This window comes from Osmerus eperlanus, chromosome 7, assembly GCF_963692335.1.
Source record: "Osmerus eperlanus chromosome 7, fOsmEpe2.1, whole genome shotgun sequence".
In the NCBI taxonomy this organism is placed as follows: Eukaryota; Metazoa; Chordata; class Actinopteri; order Osmeriformes; family Osmeridae; genus Osmerus; species Osmerus eperlanus.
In genome coordinates, this window is record NC_085024.1 from 13,065,162 (window position 1) to 13,090,527 (window position 25,366).

A 25,366-nucleotide genomic window follows, 5' to 3' on the forward strand; every position below is an offset into this window, starting at 1 on the left:
GGAGATTAAACCTCTGCCCAAAGGTCAGACAGACTGAGGCCCTCAGAGTTTTAGCCAATCGAAAAGGTTGGTAGTCCTATGACCATATTTGAGGCGGGACCCAAGATTTGTGTGTGTGTGGGTTGGAGGAGTTTTGCTGTGATTGGGGACAGGTGACACTGTCTGCTCACTGTTAAACACCCAGTTACACATACATAGATGAAACATTGAACACACCACCATTGGGCACTCATTGGAAACTTTAGGCATCTTCAAATTCACACAGTGCCCTTGAGCATAATGTACAAGTGAGCAAATGTTGATTCAAACAGAGAGACTTGTGCCTCTCTTTTTGTCTCTCTCTCTCTAACCTCCATCTCCCCTATTCACCTCACCTCTCAACTTCCTATGACCATATCCAATTTCTGGGTTCAGAGGTCATCCATTATGACCCCCCCAAAACCATGCCCAATCACCCCCACATTTAAGGGGTCGTACCCCACGTAAGGTGTGTTGGGTGGGGGGTGGGGAGACTTGCAGATAACAGCGACCATCAGTCTTCAGCCCCTGACCCATCACCCTCAGGGGAGGTTAGTGTCCCTTCGATACCCCTCCATTGACCACCCCCCCCCTGCACACACACACACACGCACACACACTCACCCGCAGTGTGACCCTCCGAGTTGGCATTAAGCAGCGGAATTGGGAAGAGGGGGAGGGATGAGTGATGCAAATGGCTCAAAGTTGCTATGAGTTGCTATGTCGTCCTTTTGAAGGAATCTGAATGTGAACCAGACTGTCCTGTGATGTTCCACCGTGGAGCTCTGAGTGGTGCGGTGGAGCGCTGCCGGTCACACCGGCAGAGGTTGCATTCCACTTCCCAAGAAACGCATCATTATCACCTTGTCAATATCGTCACCCACTTGCATAATAACAGAGATGTCGCCATTTCAAGGAAATAAGAACAGAACACGTATTCCAATGGCAGGATTGTTGGGAAACGTTGGACGTTTCCCAACAATCCTGCCCTTCCTTTCTACTCCTCCTCCTATTCTTTCCTGTTTTTCGTAATGACACATGCATGTCTTGTTTCTGTCTCTGGAGACAGTTTGATGAGGTCAATTTATCACTGCTCTCTCTCTCTCTCTGCTCCCTCTTCCCAGAAGCTCTGTCTGTTGTTATAAGGGGAAGACATGCTGGAGCTGGACTGGGACACACACACACACACACACAATCTAACATACAGTCTATGGCTGTCTCGCTGTCCTATCTTTTTACACGTACACAGGCACTCTCTGTCACTCTCTCTCTCTCTCTCTCTCTCTCTCTCTCTCTCTCTCTCTCTCTCTCTCTCTCTCTCTCTCTCTCTCTCTCTCTCTCTCTCTCTCTCTCTCTCTCTCTCTCTCTCTCTCTCTCTGACATGTACACAAACAAAATGACATATAGTATCTCTGGTACCATATACAAGGCTCACATGTCAAATGTACTCAATGGGACTTTTACCACGAAATACCAACCAATGTGGGGACAGTATTGAACTATCTAACGCTATACAGTGAGTGTTCTGTATGTTGCTGGCTGTGTATTGCCATTAAAGGTTCTAACAAGGAGGAGAGACATGATAGGTGGACACCAAGCTGCAGAGTGACAGTCCTGGAAAGGTGATTGGAGCAAATGGAGCATGACGGCAGAGTAAACCCAGAGCCAGGAGAGGTGATTGGTGGAGGAATGGTATTGTCGTTGTTTGGAATCTTCTGATGAATGGATGAGTTGACAGAGAGGTGTGATGACGGATCCCTGACGGGGGACAGGGAGGGGAGGAGGGAGGGAAGAGAGGGGACAGGGAGGGGAGGAGGGAGGGGGAGAGAGAGAGAGAGAGAGAGAGAGAGAGAGAGAGAGAGAGAGAGAGAGAGAGAGAGAGAGAGAGAGAGAGAGAGAGAGAGAGAGAGAGGGAGGGGAGGAGGGAGGGAGGGCACAGGGAGGGGAGGAGAGGAGGGAGGGAGGGAAGAGAGGGGACAGGAAGGGGTTGGGAGGGAGGAAAGGGTAGGAAGGGGGGAGGAAAAGGAGGGAAGGAAGAGGAGAGTGGGGAGAGGGAGGACAGGGGGAGGGTCAGAGGAGGGAGAAGGAGGACAAGGCTTCAGGAGGTCAGAGGGGGGAGACCAAAATCTCAGTGATGACAGAGAGAGGGGCGAGGGTCGGGGGACGGGGGGAGGGGCAGCGGAGAACAGATTGAAAGAGAAAGAGATTGAACGACGGATTGCAGCCGCGGGAAGGGTGTGGGGGAAGGGGAAGGGGGGTCATGATTGAGCAATGGAGGAAGATGAAGAGACAAACGGAGCATGCCCGGTGATCTCTGACCTGTCAGGAGATCAGAGAAGGGTCGCGCCAATAATGAGACAGAGGAAAAACGTCAAGGAGGATGAAGACGTGTGTGTGTGTTAGTGTCTGCTCACCAAGTCAGAAAAACAAACTTGTTTGTTCCCAATCCCAAACAAAAAAAGTTTGGGATTCAATTGTTTCTGTCCAACACACCTTGAAGGACACGGGCACACACATGCACACTCCCACAAACGCACACAGCACCACCTTAATAAAAGCATTTACACTTACATGTATGCATTTAGCAGACGCTTTTATCCAAAGCGACTTCCAAGAGAGAGTTTTACACGAGCGCATAGGTCACTGATCATAACAACGAGATAGCCCCAAAACATTGCGGGTAGCCAAACATGAAGCATACATTGTGAAAACCAAATAAGTCCCAAATGGAAGAACACAGCAGAGTTCATTTGAAAACAAATGTAATGTACAAGTACGAGTAGCAGTGAGCCTTCAGCATACATGTGAAGCTTTTACAGACACGTTCAACCGCCTGTTTATTAGACACTTAACTGTGGGTCGGTAAAGCGCCTTTCTCGTTAACTGGAAAAGAGAATGAGAGGAAAAAAAGGGAGAGCGAAGGGTCCAGTGTTGACGACAAAAACTCTGCGCCTGATAAGGTGAGAAGTAAATATTCACCTGGCGCCTATCTGTGCTTGGCGGTGTCCATCTTTCACTGGGAAAACTAGACAAACAGACCCTGTCTCTAATCACGTCTTACAGATCCTCTGAGAGAGAGGGAAGGAGGGAGTCATTAAAACGAGAAGGTTTACTTCAAATAAAGGAAGGCACAGTAATCCAAGATGACCTGGCTTGTTAATGGGTAACTGTTTACACACACTCACACACGTACAAATACACACAGTGACACACACACATCCAAACAAACACACTTGCACAGTTTTATGCAGTTGTCCGGGAGACCAGGGACTACGACAAAACTCAAGAGCAGAGTGTAATTCTCCTAATTAAATCTATTAAACAACTCTCAGCTTGTTAAACCTTATCAGAAAGATTATCTACCTAGCAACTGCGGCCTAGCCAAATCAATGACCCCTGAACTTTCACAAGAACAAATCTACATTCTATCGAAATCCTGCAACAGATTCGATTTCTCTTCATATAATGCACATTTCTTATTACAGATCCAACAATGGTTGTTTCATTTTGCAGTGAATTGTGGGTACTGGCCTACCGATGACCTGTTGACCTCACCTAGAGGGTCAGAGTGTTTCACGCCAGTGGCGATCAGGACAGACTCTGACCCCCTCGTGCCTTATCGACACCCCATTAGAGTGAAGCAAGTCTCACACAAGCAAAAACAAACAACCGTTATGGTTCTGCCAATGGGCGACAAACCGCAACGACACACCCGCCTAGTTTAGTCTTCCACTGACAAAACACAAAAGCAAGAATAACACATTACACACCCTGTTCAATACCTGGATAACATTTAACAATCAATGAATAGACTTTAAAGAGCATTTCATGATCAGCAAGAATTGTTCCATGCACACACTAATGCACAACAGAGGTGGTTAATATGTAGCGGGGTGCGCGGACATTTACGATGATTCTGTTTGGTGAGACTGACGAGTCAGGGTCAACTTCAGATACGGCTCCACAAATACCACTTTATTACACTGACGTCTGAAACATGGGCCAAACCGTACACCAGTGAACACACAACAAACACATGAACAATGTTAAAAACAAAGCCACAGGAAATTGAATCCTGTTTAATCTGGTCTGATGTTGTGTGGATCTTTAAGTGTCTGCTGACTAAGTTGATCATACATGAATGTAGGTACACAGTATTCAAGACAGGCTTGTGACCAACTATGAATTTGGCCAACTGAAATTACCTTTTCAAATTCAAATTCAAATTCCTTAAATTTACAACATACAACCAGGAGCAGATTATTCTTTTTATCACATGATGTTTGATGTATGACAGAATATCTGCAAATATTTACAACAGTATTTCCTATATAGGTTTACCATGTACTGAACATTAGTACTAAAACACAAAACCACACTGTTGTTTTCTAGTTCTAGACCATTTAAACTGGGGGGGGGGGGGCATGCTAGGGCCAGTTATACTGTTGGGGGGCTAGTTACATTAGACATTACCATTCTCCTATATATATATGTCAGTGCATTGCAGGAATTAATAGGCAAAATACCTTGTTTAACATAATTCAACAATTTATTCTTTAAATTCAGTTTAAACAATGCATTACATTTTCATTGGCAGTTAGATTAATTGTATTCTTTAATTTAGGTGTGGTTTGTAGTGGCATTTGGGGGGGCAAGCTTGATATCACAGGGACATTGCCCCCCCACTAGTCCTTGGGACGATCTCTCCTCAACTTAGATCTCTGACTCCCTCTTCTGGTTAATTCCAACATTACACTGAGTTTACTGCATATATTGATGTCATAATAATTGTGATTGAAAACCAAGAGAAATTTGAGTTCACACAATGTATAACTACAGGGATAGCATTGAGTCTATGTTATGGGGCACTGAATTGCTCAAGATGTAGATACAGTATAAGAGAAAAGCACTTTTGGATACTTTAGAAAATAATACTAAAAGGAATAGGATGTAAAAAATTATCACAAAGATAAATACAAAACAATGTGCATTGTTTCAAACCATGGTAGTTGTATATGCATTAATATAAGGGTCTTAAGGGGTTCTGTGTACTGGGTTTGCAGTGCAGTTTCATAGTTCCCAGAGGTTCTGTTTTTGTCAATTGTGGTGTTTATGTGCGGGTACTCAGGGTTAGGGCTAACCCTAACCTGTCCCCTACCTGTGTGATTAACCTCCACGGCCCTGATCAACATCACCTGTTGCCAATCAAGCCCCTGTGTATATAGCCCTTGTGTTTCTGTCTCTTGTTGTTAGTTTGTCTTTGTACTTTGGAGTCAATCGTCCCAGCCTCATCTTTTGTATCTTTTTGTGAACCACAGTAAGAGTTGTGCTTTTGAGTCCACCACCCATCACCGATACATACATGTATCGCCTAGCCTAGGAAATGCTGTACACACATGCTGTACACTAGCAGGACAAAAGGCTAACTTGTAATTCAAAGAAATGTAAAGTGTATTCCATGTCGATACTAATATACTTCCACAAGACAATTATTTGACAAACAAGTACAAACATATTCTTGTTTTATTGGAAGGAGTTAGTTTTGATATAAGGAGTTAGTTTTGATATGTTATGTGTAGGTTTGAGAACATGATATCACAGTTAATATAGAATAGTAATGTTGTCATTGTTGTTAGAGAGCTTTAAACACTCCACCCAGTACACAGGAGGATATATTAATCTTGCTCCATGAAAAGGTTTTGTGTTTCTCATCTAAAATGATCAATCAGCATTTTCGGCAGTAGCCTATAACTTAGACATAATTGGTTTGATGTTAATGATTGTGAATCTTTTCACTCACAATTGTCTCAGTTTGACAATCATCCTTTAACAAGACCTCCTAAGACGTAACACCCAGCACATTTCATAAGTGTAATTTTCATTGCAATCCAAACTTGAAATGTTTGAGGACAAAGCTTGCATCCCAGACTGGTTCACACAAAAGTTACCTGAATGAACTGGAACAAGTAAATAGAGATGGAAAAGTTTCATTGCCAAACTTTTAATGGAATTCAAAATAGATTGCATGGATGTTTCACAAGCCTCTTGATGTGTGTTTTGTCATTAAGACCATTAAATAAAATGTCCTCTTTTTTGTTCATAAAAAAAATTGATATTAATGTTTATAATTATGTGTAATTATAAAATGTTAAGTAATTTTTTTTGCTAACTTGTCAACTCACCCGATTGAAGTGGAAGCTAGCAACCTCACACTCACATGGCAGACTGAGAAGATTGGATTTGAAGCCATCTAGAAGATAAAGTCCAAAATGATGAGACACAACAATGATCGACGTTAATGTGTCGGCGTTCGGTCATGACGGTCGGAATTACCTTTTAAAATCTTGAGTTTGGTCAGAATGGCCATAAAGTCGTCATATCTAATCCCGTCACCTGTAGTGTATCTGTCCCACAGCGTTTTGAAGGTTTCATCATCCAGGATAAAGTCTAAAAATACAGAATATTACATAGAATTTTTGTTTCATGCGTTAAACAAATCTGCATTATGGTTTTTACAACCATTATATAAATAATGAGAAGTAATATCCTTATTTAAAAAAATAATTGCCCTAATATAACATTGAGACACAGAAGAGTAGCCTACTATGGCAATACATAGTATGGGTATTTCAAATTGAAAACATAATAACAAGAAGTATTTCAGTTCTTTAGCAATGAATTGTGCTATTTTGATAAAGATTATCATGAAGTGCTTGCTTGCCCTTAAAACATGACAACGGGTGGAACAACATCTTACCACGGACAGTAAGGGCATTTTTCATTTGCAGTTTTGTGACAAAACCAAGATTCTTCAACTCATAAGAGTCTATGAATTCCGTCTTCATAGTTGACACAATGTTCCAGCTCAGAAAACTCTGCTACATCCAGTTTACCCGATTTATCTTTCTACAAAAAACTGGTTAAGAATTCAAAACTGAGGAACAAGTAAAAAGTATTATTTGTTTCATTTACATATTCTATATGTCAATAGTCCAAAATGTGCTAGGATGTACACAATAATTTTTAAGCTGTAAAGGATACATCCATAAAAGCCAAAAATGTACGGGCAGTCTGAAGACTTATTTCTGGAGGAAGAAGGATCGACCGTTATTTGGAAGTCATACACCACATCAACCACAGTCTGCATGTTTGTACTTGTATGGAGAAACAAAAATGTGTATGTGCAAAACTCCTTCTTTTCCAACCTTGATCCCTGATGTAATAGTCAAGCTTATTCAGCTTGGCAAGAACTTCTTCGGCTGTGAGTTCCTGTTAAACCACACAATACTTACACTTTTTTTTTTTTTTTACTTCCAACATGTCTAGGCAGGGCCGGCCCAAGCCTTTATGGGGCCTTAAGCAGAATTGATTTGGGAGCCCCTCCCTTTGTATAATTACCAATAACATAATATATCTATTTTCTTTATTAAGCTGTAATTTCATGTGCTCTTGGAGGCCCTCTGGTGGCCATGGGGGCCCTAAGCACCCGCTTAGTTTGCTTATGCCTTGGGCCGGCTCTGTGTCTAGGTATGTGTAGTAGTGACCCATGTAAAGTATATGTAAAGAGGCATCTGTGTACATGTTGTGAATGCATATGAATAACAATGAAGAAAACACACCTCAGTTTTGCTATCTTCCTGTGGACAAAATTAAGGAAATAATTCAAAATTCAAGGGATAACATGGAATGGTTTGAAGGAATTTGGTTTATGATTATTTGTTGGTCAACTTCAGTGTCTAAATATAAAGTGATATCAGGCCTAATCCTTTATAAAACATTAGAAGTTACATTTTGATAATACATGTTGATTTGATACTTACACTTATACATGACTCCTCAGGAAAGGAGTCACAAGTCAGTTGATGCGGCCATGACAAGCCAAGTTTTTCCAACAGACTCTGACACTGCCGTTTGACACGCTCACAGAGAGATCTGCAAGGATGCTGTACTACACCTCCCCCACACTGAGGGGTATGGACAGAGCATAGGAAGAAGCGTATATCGGCTGAACAGACACTCTTCACTAAAGGCTCTAAAGCGGCAATCTGAACAGTCACTTCGCTTTGAATTTTGTGTCCAAGAGTGTTTGGCATGGTTGTAGAACAGGTTTTGGCACATTGGAACTGTGATTAGCTCGCTCGGCTCCTGTTGTGCAGGAATGCTGACCACACCAAGCTATACAAAAAACACACAAAAACACAATAATTAATATTGATGTCCATGTCTATCATAACGTACCTGTGCATGGTTAATTCTGGGTAGGCATTTAGCACAGGGACACATACATGTTCACAGGATTAGTTTGTAAATGAATCACACTCCAGTTCACGAGGCCAGTTCACGCCAAATTTGTTCATAAGACTTTCACAGCCCGCTTTGGCTTCCTCACAGAGAGCCTTACATGGTGGCAACGATTTTCCAGACACACAGACAGGGGTATAGACAGAGCAAAGGAATAGCTGGAGTGTTGGAGAACACTTGGTTTTCATAAGGGGCTGATGTTGGTCCAACTCCAAAGCAGCCATTTCCTGCCATTTCCGGCTGGTCTGTGGAAGTATGTTTGGCCTCTTAGTCTGTGAGTATTGCAGGTTTTTGCAAAGAGGAATGGTGATGGGCTCACAGGTTTCTGAAGGAGCTGTGGGGACAGACCCTCGACTCTGAAATTGAGGACAAGGAGGTCAGTGTTTTCTGAATCTACTGAATAAAATATTAATATTTGAATATAGAACAACAACTTTGTAATTAACCCTTGTGTTATCTTCGGGTCATTCTGACCCATCAGTCATTGTGACCCACCGTCGTATTGCGACAAATTTACCTCATACAAAAACAAAGTGAAGCATTTTCTTTTAACTGTCGGGCTGTCTCAGACCCCCCACATTGGAATGGTTAAAAGAAAATAATTTTTATTTGTTTTTGTATTGGGTAAAATTGGGTAAACACAACAATGGTTCGTTATGAACCTTTGGGTCATGTGACCCGAAGGCAGCACGAGGTTTAAGTCACAGCCAGGGTGTATCTCGAAGCAGGACTACTGAGTTAGTAATCCTGGATTTTATTTAATACACAAATCCAAATTCTAAATGAAAAAGCCTATTCTGATTGATGATGATGATTATTCTTATTTTACTTACATTGGCACATGATCGTTCTGGGTATTGCTCACAATTAAGATCTTCTGGCCAGGTTAGACCTTTACCTTCCAGGACAGGCTGGCAGTCACGCCTCACTCTCTTACACAGCGTTTGACACGGGTGTAGAGTTGATTGCTTGTCAGGGACACCCTCAGGAGAAACAACATGGCATAGGAATGTTGTGACCTCCGCAGAGCAGCCCATGTCCACAATCTGGCGAAGCTGATCAAGGTTGTACCGTCTCTTTCCAGTTGGATGACGGGTCATGTAGCTCACGTCTTGACAAAAATCCACCGCCACGGGCTTGCAAGAATCCGCGTTTCCACTTTGCTCGCTTTTTGACACTTGGACCAGGAGTAGGCCTACCGTCCCCAAAACGAAAATGGCCCAGATGCCCATGACTCTGAGTCTGTGCAGTGATGCTGTATCAATAATTTCAGAGCTTCAGGTTTAAACGTAATCCCTTTGCAATGCAATTCATATGCTGTGCTGCTAAAAGGACGAAACTTTTTTTTACAGACTGTGCCTTTCTACAACTGCGTTTGACGTTAAAATCGGTGAAGGGCGAGGTTTAAACATTGAAAGCAAAAAAAAGAAACACTTTTTATATAATGTTTACGGAATTTAAATGTGGGGTCCGAATGGATGCGTATGACCTATCAGAACACAGATGAAACATCTGTGTCCCCACAACTCTTGTACAGTAGCCTATCAGAGTGTAGTAGGCAACACAAATTTGGACCATGCGCATCCGGTAAATGGTACTGATACGGTGATGTGTAATATGACACTTTTTGTCATATTAGCTGAAATAAAATAAAAAATAAAGGCAGGATGGGTTTCAGTAACTTTTGCAAAATAGCTATTTTTGCTCAAGTTTGAAAGGATTCAAACCAAAACATCCCACTCCCTTAAAAGCCACTCCTCCAAAAAATACGACTGGCACTCGGTAGATAGACAGACGAGTAGCCCATACAATCATTCCATTCAGTCTGAATGCCATCCTATAATTTGTGCCGGTCCTACCTTAATGATTGGTCATGTTTATTACAGTCCTGCAACACCCACAGATATCGGATTTATTTAATTTGACTGATTTTAGATTGTATTGGTTGCTATCAGGATGTGAAATTTATTTCAGCATATATGACAAAAAGAGCTTCTCAACAACATTACCTTCCCTGCCTTTAATATGATGGAAACAGATAACATGAGAGGACTTACTATATATGACACAAAAGTTATACCTGTTTATTCAGTACATAGGCACAGAAGTGGTCAACATTTAGTTATGTGCATCATTCCTATATCTTCATTGGTTATAATGGGAGTTCTAAAATAACTTCCAATATCTTAATGTTAAAGAGTAACAAAATACCCAGGTTAAGCCTTATCCCATCCCATCATATTTTCAGAAAATACAGAAAGAATTTACTGGCTTCCTTAATGAAATGCTAAAATGGATACAGATACTAAACATGGCCAATTGTGTACACTACAGTATAGATAAGTCTGGGGGGGTAGGGTACTTCTTACACAATCCTTCCCTTTGATAACAAAATGGTACCCTGAAAAAGCAACTCCACATAAAAAAAATCAGATATTTTTTTTGAGAGAGCTAGCATTTACCAACTTGAAAGCTTTTGTAAAAATAATTCCAATTGAGACAGCGTTTAGTCGTGTGTGAGCATTAGGATAGCTTTCACTCAGAGATTTTAGTTACTTTTTAACATGGCGTGTGACACAGTAACAAAACAAAAACTTTTTTCTATAAACAGGGACAGTGAGGATTTAATTAATTAATTAATGAGGATTAATTCATGTTAATATAAAAACAATCATTTATGAAAAGAGGTATGTGAGTATAAAATACATACATTGGGGAAACATTAACTCATGCAGATTTATTAGCATTATAGACAGACCATCTAAATTGCATTCTTCCGTGTTTCTTCTTTAACAGCTCATAGTGCACTGGATGAACTGATGAGAGAGGGAAAGAGGAAGACTGTGAAAACACAAAGGGTCTTTCTCTCTAAACGTTTAACATGATTTAATACATTGACTCAGATCAAAGATTGCCATTATTTTTGTTTTGTTTTTGACCAGCTTATGAATAGTAATATGCAAGACTTACGTCATCATATTGAAATGCGGCAGACCCTTGTCCAGTTGTGTCCCTTTTTCTGAATACATCTAAAAAATAAATTAATAAAAACATGAAGCACTGAAACACTAGTATTTCTTGCAGACTTCTTTACAGGTTTGATCTAATTTAAAAGAAGAAAAAAGCTATGACCAGGTTACATTCATGTTCAACAATTTGTCAGCTGCAAATATGGATTAACGCCCCAAAAACCTCAGGTGGTTTCTCAGTGGTTTACAGTAGTATCAGATGTACTTAAAAACATCCTAAAAGTTTACCAAAATTTGACTCCAAGAAAAGCCCCATTTTCAATGGCGGCCGTCAGGTCCTTAAAATGACCATTACTCCTTTGTATTCTTCCTAGACCAGGAATACTGGTGCCTGATACATGTTTTGGCCATGTAAAATTCTAATGAGCATATTTACATGATAGATAAGTGATTCCAAGTACAATTATATATTAAAGCCATTGGTTACAAGCATATTTATGCGAAAGTAAGTACAATTTCCCTTTAGTAATTGCATATTTCTCCTTTCTCATATCGTTTTGCCTAGAGTTGGTGGTTTCTGTGGTTCATAACCATTGTTTTGATTCCAATAAAGAATACATTCATTAGAACTGTCTGGTACTGTAAAATTAGTCAAAACAGGGCTGCCACCTTTCCAATCCACACCATGATCTGGGAGTAAAGTCTTTGGCAGTGGTATTTGGTTGAGGACTCAGTTGGAGGCAGACGTTCTGGGGTAACAAATGATTTGGCGGTAACGATTTTCTTTTTAAAAAAGGTTGTAGCGCAAAGAGGCCAGTGAATCGGTACTCTTTCCGCCAAACAACACTGCCATTGCGTTGGTCCCATGGTCCTCTATGATATTCCTTGCTTGATGAGCAGAAACACATTTGCACGCACAGGACTGGATGGTTGATTCGCCATTCACAAGTTTCTGGAATGCTGTCTGTTTGCCAACACAAAAAATGTGTGAAGTTGTATCAGGCGTGAATAAACAGCAACTGGGAACACAAGTCACTACCCAGGATTTGTTTCATCTCACTGATGTTGTACACTTTAGTAGCTTTGTAGAGATATTAGGGGGCGCCCCGCCCCACCAATGGCACCCCCCGCCCCCCCCCCCTGGAATGTCAAGTTAATTAAAAAAAATTATATATATAGCGCCCGATCACAAAATAAGTCATTTCTGGTTACCTTTCCTATAAAACAGGTCTATAGCTTGCTATTTTATTAAACAAACTAAATGGCCTTATGTTATTTATCTTATTTACACGACGGCATGTCATTTCTGTCTCTACATGGTCGCCGTCGCCCCCCCCCCCCCCTCCTCCCCCCTCAAAGCTGTAAACCTAGGTGAAACACTGAAGATTGTGGGCTGATGTTCTGAGGCGTTGACTGCAGCTTTGACAATGTCCACGTCAGCATCGCCTGATGCATTGATAACAGTGCAGCCCTTCTTCTCCAGCTCCTCGGTCATAAGATTGATAAGTCCTTGTTTGTTGCAAGATCTGGAAAGGAAATCCTTCTTTCTTACCAAAACCTCAGTCTCTGCATTGAAGTTAACGATGGGGTGAGTGTTTTCACCACGTCTCTGATGCGTATTGTCTTTGATGAAAGGACCTTCGCTATAACTTCAAAAACAACTGTTGCTTTACCATAATAGCGTATGGTAAAGTCTGCATATGACCGTAACTGTCACCCTTTTTCCATGCCAAGCGGTGAACCAGGGAGCCACCGTCAAGGACATAATGCTCAGTTGGTGGGATGGAATCCAGGACAGTTTCGTTAGATTTCTTGCATGAGAACTCAGTGACTGCCTGCGCTAGTTGGGGCTTGTTGGCTTTACGGAAGATTTCCTTTCCTTCGAACAGGGCTTCAGGAAATGAGCTCATTAACCCTCGTGCTGCCTTCGGGTCACATGACCCAAAGGTTCACAACGAACCATCGTTGTGTTTACCCAATTTCACCCAATACAAAAACAAATAAAAATAATTTTCTTTTAACCATTGCAATGTGGGGGGTCTGAGACAGCCCGACAGTTAAAAGAAAATGCTTCACTTTGTTTTTGTATGAGGTAAATTTGTCGCAATACGACAGTGGGTCACAATGACTGATGGGTCAGAATGACCCGAAGATAACACAAGGGTTAAATTTTCCAGTTTTCGACATGATCAGGAACCGTTGGAACAGCAAAGCAGGATCAATGTTGCAAGACTGCAGGAAAATAACTGTTCCCAGGGAGGAGGGGTGGGGGGGGTGTTTTAAGTAGTCAAGGATTTTGGATATTTTAAGGGCTTCCAGCCCATCTTGGACGCCATCTTGAAAATTACACCTTTCTAGTGGTCAAACTTTTAGTATGTTATTAAGGACACCTAATACTACCAAAAAAACAGCTGAGAAACCTTTTGTTAGAATTTTTTGGGGGTTAGGTGTTTGGTTTTTCATATATGCAGCCGCCTAAATAGGCAAACAGTTCAAACAATGAGCCTACTTTTATCTTATGCATTCATCACATATTTCAACAACATCCCTTCATACCTGTATAACTACAGTACTGGTACCTAATACTCCTTGTATTGTTTAAGTGAGCATTTTATGGCCAGGTTTAGGGTTTTGACTGTGTGTACAATACAACCATGAGCAGTGATAACAGAAACACAAAAGTCTACTCACCAGTCAGCGTCCTGAGTTTCACACAACAAGCCACATAGTCGTCAAACGTTATCTTCCCTTGAGTACTGTAACGTTTGATGACACAGTTCATGGCTTGTGGGCTCAAACTGTAGCCTGCGATCAAACAAGGAAAAGCCACAGCTCATCACCATTTCTCTCTTATTCCACCGAGCATCCCCTCAGTCGGGGCCTTCTGCTGTCCTATTGTTTCTCACTGTATTGTGTTAGCAGTTAGCTACACCAATAAAATCACGCCTCCTTGTGTGATGTTCATACCCATCGTGGAGACGGCCTGATGCATCTCCTGAGGGTCCACAGTCCCACTTCGATCACGGTCGATGGACATGAAGTGCTGCTTCCAACCATTGAGCACAGCCCACAACTCCTTGAACTCGTTGAAACCCATGGTGCAGGACATGTCTCTCTACAGGAAGTACTTTGGTTGAGGAAAAAACCATAACAGCTGTTATTTTGTACATTATTTCTCCAAGTCATTGGTTGACACTGTGTACGTTTCTGACATTAATTCTAGCAGCCTAATGTGGCAAAACATAGTGGGCTGACAAACACATGGTAGACATCTGGCATTGTTCATAGCCTGAGGTGACATTGTTCATCGCTTGGTTTCATACTATTTTCAGCTGTGACCAGTAGCTCCACAGCTCATCAGTCAGCTTTTAGGTCTCCAAACGTGTGGATGCATGCGCGTGTGTGGTTGCAGCTACTGTGAATTCCCTCTTGTTTAAAAAGCCTTACCAACAGAATAAACATACACTGGCTGCAAACCAATGACAAACGGTAATATGCGGACAACAGACAATATTTGTAAAATATTTGAGAAATATTTTGCTAGCAGGTTCCACTTAATTGGCTGCATCAATTATTTAAGACATTTTTTGATAGGCTGGTTTGCCAAGGATACATCCAACATGTTGATCATCAGACGGCAAGTCTCCAGGTTAAAAGCTGTCAAAATAAGACAATTTATAACCTATACAGTTGCCCATATTTTGAAGTCCTGGACCTAAACAGAATTTAACAACAACAAAAATGTGTATTTCTGGATGAGGGTGGAAAAATGTGACCACATTCAGTAATGAAGAACTCATCTATTACAAAGTATCTGTCAAGACATGTTCCCCAGATCAATATTCAACTTATTAACATCACACATTGATCCCTGTGAGTGTATTTCTTACGTCTGTAGCCTCCAGAGAAGCCAGCCTGTGTGAGGCAGGCCTGAAGCTCCTCTGCTGATATGTGTCCATCCTACCATTGCCAGCAGACGAATATAAATCAGTCATTTATCAAACATGCAAAGTGATCTACAACACAATATTATTCATAAGAGAATGTCTGTGTGTTGTCTTAAAATAAATGGTGGCAGTCTGTAGAATACGCCAATGAATTGATGTTGATTCACTATGCTTATTCGTAAGGTTGTGTATTACGTTTCCAGCAACTCCAGTAAAGTATCCAAAGAGGGGGTCCTGTTGCTGGCCAGGAAATCCTCCATAACCTGGAGCTCCTGGGGCACCTCCATACTGCTGTAGAACAGGGGCAGAGATAAGACTGGGGCTAGGGATACAGCAGTTTTCACCATTATATTGTTATATTTTTTTTCACTAAACGTGTGATGGCACTTAGTGCACCCAAAACTGTCTACTGTACGGCACGGCACTATCCTTTACTGAGCCTGTCCTGTTTCACAAATGTTGTACTGTCTTGCGTTGTTTGTACACTGCTTGCACACGTGCACTTTATGTAGTTCTGTGTAGTCTTGTTCTGTGCAGTCTTGTGTAGCTCTGTGTTGTTCCATGTAGCACCATGGTCCTAGGGAACATTGTTTCATTGACTGTGTAGCCTACTGTATTAGCTGTATATTATGGTGCAAATGACAATAGCCAGGCTATAGAAAGGATAGTCATCAGAAAGAGAGTGCGTAGATGACAGCATTGCAACACAGCCCAAAGTTCATAATTTGAATCAGTTACCATATCCATGTCTTTTATGGAGACTTGTTACCATGAGTGTAGTTAATCAGTTTGAAGTCCACTTTTTCAGTTATTTCCTGTCTAACTCTGCAGCGTTGTTACGTACAGAGTAGTAGGATGTGTAGAAGGAGTATAATTATTCTGCATTTGTTTCTGATACAATTATGGGTGGTAGTAGAAAGGTTTACGACTTTGCCATCTACAGTGTAGGGCCTAGATTTGTAGATTAAAAAGATTCAGTCACTATCGTGGCAGGGTACTGACCACGCCTCCTCTTCTTTAGTAACGTTAAATCCGGAAAATACCAGAGCACATTCTTGCGAAAAACGCTGCCTCACAGGAAATAGACCAAACGTAGGCTATTCTATTGTAGATGCCTCATCTTGGACATGCATCAATTTACGCCATAGGCCTACTATGTGGATAGAATTACTCCCGTATGCTTTGTCGTAACACATTCGAGTCGTCCCACGACCCCTATACTAGCTAATTACATTATGAAAATGACGTAATCAGCTAGTCTAGTAATAGAGATAAGTAAGTAAAGCAAATGGATCGCTGCTTGTGGGCATGACAACTTTTCAAAACAAGTGTCGCGTTTTTATGCGTAGCTTTACCTATTCAATTGTATGGTTTGAAACGGTTTTAGTCAACCTTGTCTCTAACAAGTCAACTTCCGGACACCGACATCACCTAACCCATTCATCTTCTCCCTTTTTATGCGCAATTACATCTGATAAGCTGTTTGCATAAATAACTTACCCCTCCTGGATAGCCACCGGGTGGAGCACCATATCCTGGATAAGCCATTTTTAAGAACAAAAAGGAATTGAACGATGTAATCTTAAATCCTGTCGCGGCTGATGAAGTCAAGTAGCTAGCTCTGCTTGCTGACCTGCCTTTTTTTTGTCGAGAGGGTGTGTCAGCTTTCACCAGGATGAATGTGGGAGGAGTTTGTTGTTTAAAATATAAGTTATTTGTAGCTCAAAGGTTGAATGTATCATTTTATAAGTCTGCATGTTCATTATTGTTATAGAGCCATATACCAGAGCCATGTAAAGAGATGGCATCTGGGTAATACACACAGTGAGATTATTTGATCACGTGACAGCTACTGTACCAATGGCACACAGTTGACAACTGTAATGAACATTTATTCTGACTGAATCAAAGAAGTCAAACTACAGACGTGGAAATTAATTCACAAATAAAACTTTGCATAAACTTGATTACATGTTGTGTCATTTTAAGCGTAGGTGCTCAACACCATTTAAAGGATCCCCAATCATTTCTGTCATTATTAGGTGTGCCAGGGTTAGGGTGACCCGAAGCATGACCCTGAAAAGGAGGACACTTGGGTCCAAAAAGGAGGACAATCCCAAAAAGTTGTTGACCAAAAAGTTGTTAATTATGTTGCATAAGGTTGTGTATTACGTTTCCAGCAACTCCAGTAAAGTATCCAAAGAGGGGGTCCTGTTGCTGGCCAGGAAATCCTCCATAACCTGGAGCTCCTGGGGTACCTCCATACTGCTGTAGAACAGGGACAGAGATAAGGGCCTCCCATTCATTTGAAAATGAATGGGAGGCTAAATGTAAGTCTACCCCCCCACCCCCCCTGAAAAAAAAACACTGAACAATATCAGTAAACATAGCTCTGACCACGCCTCTCCTGCAACTCACGGACCACAGTTCTCCATTTGTCCCTGTGTTTGTAGGGCAACTTTTGAATGATGTTTAGGATGTGACCGGTGTACCGGTATTCTGTGTTGTGTTAGAATTTTTGTGTGTATATGATTGGACGCCAGGTAGTGATGGACGGTGGATTATTTTTACTTTGCATACAGGCACCTTCCCATGCCTTTCCCATGCAGGCACATGCCAAAAGGGAAGAGGAGGAGCCAAAGCAGGAAATAAACTGGTAATAAGACTGGTACATTGCGACAGAATATTAAAGGGAAAGACACACACATATACATGTTACACCCCAACTTTAGTGGCCCTATGGGGCGAACAAACATTCCACCACTGACCCAAAACAACTACTAAGAACACCTTTAAAAGTACCAAATCCATGGGATTTAATAATACAACATCATTTCACAAACTATAAGACAACCATAGCAGTGCAACAAACTCCCAGGCTAAGAGGCAGCAAGACCAGCAGTCCCCAAGCTAGAAGCCTCTCCTGCAGCAGGAAACTGGAGTCTTTATCTGCTGCTTGATCACCTGGCCAGGTGCATCTCATCTGGTAATCATGGGGAACACAACCTGGGCGGAACTACAGAAAAGGGAAGGGAGGTGACAAACAAAGAACACAACACATGTGGCCGTAACAATACACATCAGGCATACTTGAACATTGTGTAATTCTATCAAACAGTACTTATTTACATATGTTCCACATATTGCCAGGCAAGTTCAACTCATTCATTATTCAACCTCTTCCATGCCATTGCAACCTCCTCTCAAAAACAGACTGCAGAGGGCATATGCTGACAGCTTCTGACAAGGTCCCTAGGCTACCCCCTTGTGTATTGTTCGAGAAAATATAAGTAGTCGCTCGGGTTTACATTTACATTTACATTTATTCATTTAGCAGACGCTTTTATCCAAAGCGACTTCCAAGAGAGAGCTTTACAAAGTGCATAGGTCACTGATCATAACAACGAGATAGCCACAAAACATTGCGAGTAGCCAAAACATGAAGCACACATTGTGAACAACCAAAATAAGTGCCAAAGGGAAGAACCATAAGAGCATGTAGTTAAACAAGTTACAATTAAACAACATGAACTGCTATAAGTGCAAGTGTACCTGTGGAAAAAAAGCAAGCAACAATAATAAAACAATATATCACAGCGAGTACAAAAATGTAAGTCAGTTACCACTAACCACAAGAGCAACAAGTCTCTAAGCAAGAGTCATTGTGATCCTTGAGGAAACTAACATCGGGTCAAGCGAACCATTCCTAAGTACCGTTGTACTCCCGGAACAAGTGCGTCTTGAGCCTTTTCTTGAAGGTGGAGAGACAGTCAGTGTCTCTGATGGACGTTGTCAGTCAGGTTGTCAGTCTTCTCTTCAATGCTGTGCTCAAAAGTCATTATGAATGTGTGATATTGCAGGGTCATTGTCGAATACCTGAATGTCTCTCCTAGGCAAAAATGAAAGAGACTGTTAAACTCACAAGGCTCTCTCATTTTGTTTTTCCAAGACTGAAATAACATGACTCTGACTCTCACTACTGCTTGGCTCCATTGTTGCAGGGTAATTACTTTAGTGTTGAAACTGGGTGTGCTTGAATAGTTTGTGCCATTGGCGATTTTAGACCCTTGATTTAGATTTTAGACCCTTAATTTGACCCATCAAATTATAATAAACTATAATAATGTTATTTTTTTATTATTATTTTTTTTAGGGGTGCTGAGATGAAATTTAGGGGTGCTAAATTTCATATATATTATAATTTGATGCTGGTAGTTCATGAAGAAAGGGACATCCTTTGCTTCCCAACTTTACAACTGGCTCTGGAACCAATCGTCACTCCTAATGCCTTAACCTCACAGCCAATCAGAGGCAGAGTGGGGTGAGGTTTACAGACCCATCTTACATCATCAAGTAGAAACAATTTTACCTAAACAAGTTACAATTGAACAACATGAAACTCCCCACAAGAATGCAAGAGTGTACCTGTAGAAAAAAAACAACAGTAAAATATTTCACGGCGAGTACAAGAATTTGAAACCGTTCCAATTAACCAACAAGAGCAACAAGTCTCTCAATACGAGTCATTGTGATCCTGGAGGGAACACATCAGGTCCAGCCAAGCATTCCTAAGTGCCGTTGTACTCCCGGAACAAGTGCGTCTTGAGCCTTTTCTTGAAGGTGGGGAGACAGTCGGTGTCCCTGATGGAGGTGGGGAGTTGATTCCACCATTGGGGGGCCAGACAGGAGAAGAGCTTGTGTTGGGACCGGGCGCTCTTCAGCGGTGGGACCACCAGACGGTTGTCAGAAGAAGAAGACCGTAGGTGGCGGGGGGGGGGGGTGTAAGGCTGGAGGAGAGACTTGATGTAGTCGGGTGCAGTCCCGTTTACCGCTCGGAAGGTCAGTACCAGAGTCTTGAATCTGATACGGCCGTGATGGGAAGCCAGTGGAGGGAGATGAGGAGCGGGGTAACATGGGAGCTTCTGGGTAGATTGAAGACCAGACGGGCCACCACATTCTGATTCCTCTGGAGAGGGCGGGTTGCGCATGCTGGGAGACCGGCGAGCAGCCAGTTGCAGTAGTCCAACTTTGAGAGGACAAGTGCTTGGACTAGCAGCTGGGTGGAATGCTCAGATAGGTATCTCCTGATCTTCCGGATGTTGTAGAGGGTGAATCTACATGACCGGGAGACCGCAGCAATGTGGGCTGTGAGGGAGAGCTCGTCATCCATGGTCACCCCGAGGTTCCTGGCAGAGGATGAAGGGGTCACCGTCGCCGATCCCAGGGTGATTGAGAGATCGTGGGAGATGGAGGGTTTGGCCGGGATGATGAGGAGTTCTGTTTTGGCGAGGTTCAGCTGGAGGTGGTACTCAGTCATCCAGGCGGAGATGTCTGTGAGGCAGGCCTCGATCCTAGCTGAGATCCCCGGATCAGTCGGGGGGAACGACAGGTACAGGTGCGTGTCGTCAGCATAGCAGTGGTAGGAAAAGCCATGGGAGGTGATGATTGGTCCAAGCGAGGTGGTGTAGAGGGAGAAGAGGAGGGGTCCAAGGACGGAGAGAGCTGGCGGGGGCCTGACACTTTGCCTCCCCAGGAGACCTGGTAGGATCTTCCCGACAGGTAGGATGAGATCCAGTGAAGTGCAGTGCCAGTGATGCCCATCTCAGAAAGTCTGGCCAGCAGGATTTGATGGTTAACCGTATCAAACGCTGCAGAAAGGTCCAGCAGAATGATGACGGATGACCTCGAAGCCGCTCAGGCAGACTGGAGGGCAGTGGTGACTGACAGGAGGGCAGTTTCTGTGGAGTGGCCAGTCTTGAAGCCCGATTGGTTGGGGTCAAGTAGGTTGTTCTGAGAGAGGAAGTTTGACAGTTGGTTAGATACAGCGCGTTCAATTGTTTTAGAAAAGAAGGGTAGTAGTGATACCGGTCTGTAGTTCTGGAGGACAGCTGGGTTAATGGAGGGTTTTTTGAGTAGAGGGCTAACTCTGGCCTGTTTGAAGGCAGAGGGGAAAGTGCCGGAAGTAAGAAAATAGTTAAGGACATGGAGAAGAAAAGTTATGATGGAGGGAGAGATGGTTTGAAAGAGAGGGGATCAAGGGGACGGGAGGTGGGGCGATGAGAGAGAATTAGGTCAGAGATCTCTGCCTCGGACAGGGGAGAGAACGCCGTTAGACATTTAGTTGGGTCAGTCATAGAGGGTGAGTGGGTAGGAAAGGTGGGTTTAGGGAACCCAAGGAAGGTTCCAGTTCGTTCACGCCTTGCTTAAATATGCTGATTGTTTGGTCTTTGCATTGCATGTTTGAAGAGCATGGTGTCAAAAACTGTTGCAAACAAAGCATGAAACTTTCCACAAGCTTTAGACTGACTAGCTGACATTCAAAGGTGACAGACGTCCGTCTCCACATGCTCCATGCTGCAAGTAATAAACTTCCTTGACTTCATCGACTCTGTGCACTACTTGATAAAGACATTTACCTAACAGAGACTTTTAAGCATGTATGAGCAGGCCTATTATTGACAGGGAAAACCAAAGCTTTCAATTATCAAACATCATTTCTCTGTGCGCCCAACCTACTAGTCTGAGCATTTGATGTTTGGAGGCATGTTTTCACCAGTGTACTTTCACATCTCCACCTTTTGTTTTTTTTTACAATAAATGTATTCCGGAAAAGTGTCAAGTGTGAAATATTCAACAGTCACCACCCTGCACTGGCCCGAGCACCCTCCAACCCTGCACTGGCCCCAGCATCCTCCAGCCCTGCACTGGCCCCCAGCATCCTCCAGCCCTGTACTGGCCCCGGTTTCCTAGCCCCTGCCTTGCATCCAGTGCAGGTTCCCATTGCCATTTTAAACTTTACTTTGATTCAGAGCCTGGATTGAAAATACAACCCCTCCTGAGCCACATTGGTTCCAGCATGTCATTAGCATGATGCAACAAAGAACACTTCCCCTTACAAAATCTGCAAGTTATCCTTTTATTCAAATTATTTGAGCATTTCTATGGATAGTGAATAAAAATGAGATGTAGGCGTGAGGGAATATGGTGACTAGTGTCTGTTTTTGTTGTAGTGTAGTGTATGTTAACATTGTCGTGAGCATTGTTACGCTCAACGTTAGCCGGCGCTACTGTATCGTTGTTCCCGTTTAAAGAGTGGCCTATATTCCAGTGCAGCCTGTACTACGATTTACAAACACGAAGCTCCCATTCTGGTGGGGTGCGGCTTATAGAAAATGCGGCTTATTTTCCGAAAAATACGGTAATCATTTGTAATAATTATGTATTTATTTATGCGTATTCAGCCTGCCTCTGGCATCCTTTGTCTCTGATCCCCCCCTTTCTGTGGTCTTCTGTGGTTCTCTTCTGTGGTATACATTTCTTGTATGTACTGGCCCGCCATAGTAAATTACACTGGACACTAACTTGGCAAATAAAGCTGATTCTGATTCTTAAGTGTGTGTTAATGTTGTGTCATTTGGTTCCTTTATCTTGTGGCTCAGCACTGCATTAAAAACTATAGAGGATACAATTTCTGGGGAAATTGTGAGGGTGTACTTGCGGCTGCCCCAGCTGCCCATAGTTTCCTGGTGTTCACTGATATCAACCCTTCAGTGTGTTTTTACATCGGTTTTAGACAGCAAAGAAAAATTGTGTAGGTTGTTGGTCAACTAGCCCCGTTAGCTGGTTACTATACCAGGACAGCAACCATTAGTTAGCCGGGGTTTAACAGCTAGACTAAACTTGCCGTTATACCTGCCTCTTGTCGGTATATTGTACAGTACCTCCCCGAAGCGGTCTGGAACAGAAGACTAACAAGGTAGCAAATTAGCTCTAGGTTTAACAGCTATACAAGGTCTCAAGTTAGCTCTCAGGGACACTGCAATATCATCATAACATTTATGGTAAAGACAACATTTGACACTTACCAACCCTGCGACTGTCTATATCTGTCCATTTATAAAAATTACAATGTTACATTGTGCACATTTAAACTGTAAATCTTCCTTACATAATGCCTTTGTCTTTCCTTTCTTTTTTACTCCTTATTACATTATTATTTGTCATCTTTGTATTTACAATTTAAAACCACAGAAGGAAGTTAAGACACCATGGTATCATTACTATACCAATTGTGTGGACTTCCTGTCTAAACAGGAAGCCCTTAATCGTGTGTCACCAAATCCTGTGTTTGGACTCAAAGCATCCATGCGGACAACTGCGGTGCTCTGCTCTGGTGCTTAGGAGTACCTGGCTCATCTCTCATTCATAGCAAGACTGTCATTAGTGGCTTTGGACACAGCTTTCCAAAGGATGTACGGACAAACCCAACATAGAGGGACCTCGTATTGCCACCATAGGCACTTGGGCACACTTGGCACTGCCATTCTGAGGCAATGGGAGGATGAGGAGGAAGAAGAGCATGTTACATGGTCTGCAGAACATTCCACTTTTAGTTGCTGCTCTAGAGGTATGATCTGTTGTTTCTATGGAGGTGTCATAATGTGAGTTAGTACCAGAGGATATTTCAACACTACATTTCACAGAATTGAGCAAGTGTGGTATTTTACATTGTCTTTGCTCAGATAATTTTGTCTTGATATTTACATTGGTGTCAACTTGTCAGCGATGACGATTTGTGCTGGTATATACAGACATGAAGGTCTTCGATAATATTATTGCTTTCCTTACCTACCACTCCCTTCGTGCTTGACCATATGTGCAGATGACTTGTGACCAAGAGCCTTGCCCAAACACAGCATGCCTTTTGGCAGGCCCAGAATACATAACTAGAACTAATCATGTGACAGACTGCAGCAGAACAACATCAACCTTGCCCTCTTTGCTTATGTTCTTCCTTATCCTATTCTTTCTTTTCTATAATGTATACTTATATCTCATCCTGCACAATTGGAAATACTATCAAATATATAGGCACAAACACCTTTATTAAAAGTGTCATGTTTTCTCTTGCCTTTTTTGTTCTTTTTGTCACTAGGGTGCCATGATGTCCCAAATTACATCATTACAGAAAGCTGTCAGGATGAGAGTAGCTGGCAATGGGCTGTCACTGACTCTCAATCGGTGGCCTTCCATCATCAGATAGTGAATACCCAGAACCAACTTGATATAGGGCAGGAATTTACTGGAATATGGATGGTTGACAATCCCCCACATCAGCCCGTGAGGGGAAACTCCTTTTATCACTCGTTTAACAATTCTTTTGGGGACCAAGGAGTACAGGGTTATGGCTGTGTGTGTTTTCCCGGACCAAGCCTGCCTGGAAGGTGGGGAGGTTACCCTCTTTTCAGTCATGGACGTAAGTCTTGTTTTTTTATTCCAGTTAATAGGCTGCTATGTGATCTGTTCCACAAATCAGTTGTTTCAATCTTTCAGTGAAGAAGACATTTGTTGTTGGACTTGAGGTGGACATTGTTGAAGAGGTAGCCTTCGAAGACACAGAAATGCTTGAAGTAATGTATGTAGATTGAAAATAAATTTTAATCTTTTTAAAGCACACTGAATAATGTGATTCTAATTTTTATTAGATTTTTTCTTTCTTTTCAGGCCAGAGGGAATGCTTCCTAATGATATAGAGGAACCCATTTTAGTGCACAGTGACCAGTTGTTCCTTTCATAAACCAGCATCCAATCACAAATTAAAATGACTTAGATTATCTGCCTTGTAGTATGTTTACCTGTATATTATGCTATTTTATCAATTGGACATCAAGTTGTTCAAATGTCACTTGGTAATTGTCTTTTTAACTGTTAACATTTCAATGTATTTAGTTTAATAAATGGAGAATAAAATGAAACAAAATGACTGACTACCTGTGATCTTATTTTTCATAAACAAATAGAGCTACAATTCTAATTTAAAAGGAAAAACATAGATTTGTATCTGTTTAAGACGGATTCGAGAGACCGCAGATAGATTGCGGCTAGTCTGGGTTGTTATAGGTTTTGGAAACTGCAAAGGCAGCTCGAGTCTAAGACGGATTCGAGATACCGCAAAGACTGCGGCTTATGTGTTTTGATTCCCGCAAAGACTTTGGCTTGTATTTTGTCGAGTTACATTTAAATTTTAATAACATTTTAATACTTTTATCACTTGTATTATTGTTTTTATGTATTTTATGTAAAGCACATTGAGCTGCAATTCTTGTATGAAATGTGCTATATAATAAAAGT

General features: G+C 42.0%; 3 protein-coding genes and 1 long non-coding RNA gene across 6 annotated transcripts; 1 reads left to right on the plus strand and 3 right to left on the minus strand.

The window, feature by feature from the left end:
• Positions 1-5,552: 5,552 nt before the first annotated feature.
• Positions 5,553-8,111, minus strand: LOC134023935 (uncharacterized). Its single transcript, XR_009930817.1, has 8 exons — positions 7,839-8,111; positions 7,638-7,655; positions 7,224-7,287; positions 7,060-7,103; positions 6,776-6,924; positions 6,352-6,465; positions 6,201-6,268; positions 5,553-5,975 (listed from the first exon to the last, which is right to left on the minus strand). It is a non-coding gene; the product is annotated as an uncharacterized LOC134023935 (long non-coding RNA).
• Positions 8,112-8,116: 5 nt separating this feature from the next.
• Positions 8,117-9,636, minus strand: LOC134023932 (frizzled-7-B-like). Its single transcript, XM_062466288.1, has 3 exons — positions 9,153-9,636; positions 8,304-8,675; positions 8,117-8,193 (listed from the first exon to the last, which is right to left on the minus strand). The coding sequence occupies exons 1-2, from the start codon at positions 9,549-9,551 to the stop codon at positions 8,316-8,318; spliced, it is 759 nt and encodes a 252-aa protein (XP_062322272.1). The 5' UTR covers positions 9,552-9,636; the 3' UTR covers positions 8,117-8,193; positions 8,304-8,315.
• Positions 9,637-10,320: 684 nt separating this feature from the next.
• On the minus strand, positions 10,321-17,009 carry sri (sorcin). Of its 2 annotated transcripts, none has more exons than XM_062464966.1 (8): positions 16,736-17,009; positions 15,431-15,523; positions 15,179-15,248; positions 14,902-14,945; positions 14,256-14,403; positions 13,980-14,093; positions 11,290-11,348; positions 10,321-11,135 (listed from the first exon to the last, which is right to left on the minus strand). In XM_062464966.1, the coding sequence occupies exons 1-8, from the start codon at positions 16,781-16,783 to the stop codon at positions 11,109-11,111; spliced, it is 603 nt and encodes a 200-aa protein (XP_062320950.1). In that variant the 5' UTR covers positions 16,784-17,009; the 3' UTR covers positions 10,321-11,108. The 2 variants fall into 2 exon arrangements, with proteins under 2 accessions (XP_062320950.1, XP_062320949.1); XM_062464965.1 differs by having other exon boundaries at positions 15,431-15,526.
• A 6,348-nt stretch (positions 17,010-23,357) lies between these two features.
• On the plus strand, positions 23,358-24,970 carry LOC134024004 (uncharacterized). 2 transcript variants are annotated; one of them, XM_062466376.1, is made up of 4 exons: positions 23,358-23,642; positions 24,171-24,491; positions 24,569-24,650; positions 24,740-24,970. In XM_062466376.1, exons 1-4 carry the CDS (start codon positions 23,486-23,488, stop codon positions 24,810-24,812), a joined length of 633 nt encoding a protein of 210 aa, XP_062322360.1. In that variant the 5' UTR covers positions 23,358-23,485; the 3' UTR covers positions 24,813-24,970. The 2 variants fall into 2 exon arrangements, with proteins under 2 accessions (XP_062322360.1, XP_062322361.1); XM_062466377.1 differs by having other exon boundaries at positions 24,569-24,645.
• Positions 24,971-25,366: the final 396 nt, after the last annotated feature.

Coding starts and splice junctions, on each gene's coding strand:
- LOC134023932 (XM_062466288.1), bottom strand. CDS start 9,551: ATGGGCATCTGGGCCATTTTCGTTTTGGGGACGGTAGGCCTACTCCTG. Junction 8,676..9,152: donor CAGAACGATCATGTGCCAAT/GTAAGTAAAATA, acceptor CCTCAATTTCAG/AGTCGAGGGTCTGTCCCCAC.
- sri (XM_062464965.1), bottom strand. CDS start 16,783: ATGGCTTATCCAGGATATGGTGCTCCACCCGGTGGCTATCCAGGAGGG. Junction 11,349..13,979: donor GAAACTCAGGACGCTGACTG/GTGAGTAGACTT, acceptor TTTATTTTTTAG/ATGTATTCAGAAAAAGGGAC. Junction 11,136..11,289: donor CCGCATTTCAATATGATGAC/GTAAGTCTTGCA, acceptor CTCTCTCATCAG/TTCATCCAGTGCACTATGAG.
- LOC134024004 (XM_062466376.1), top strand. CDS start 23,486: ATGTACGGACAAACCCAACATAGAGGGACCTCGTATTGCCACCATAGG. Junction 23,643..24,170: donor TTTTAGTTGCTGCTCTAGAG/GTATGATCTGTT, acceptor TTTTGTCACTAG/GGTGCCATGATGTCCCAAAT. Junction 24,651..24,739: donor ACAGAAATGCTTGAAGTAAT/GTATGTAGATTG, acceptor CTTTCTTTTCAG/GCCAGAGGGAATGCTTCCTA.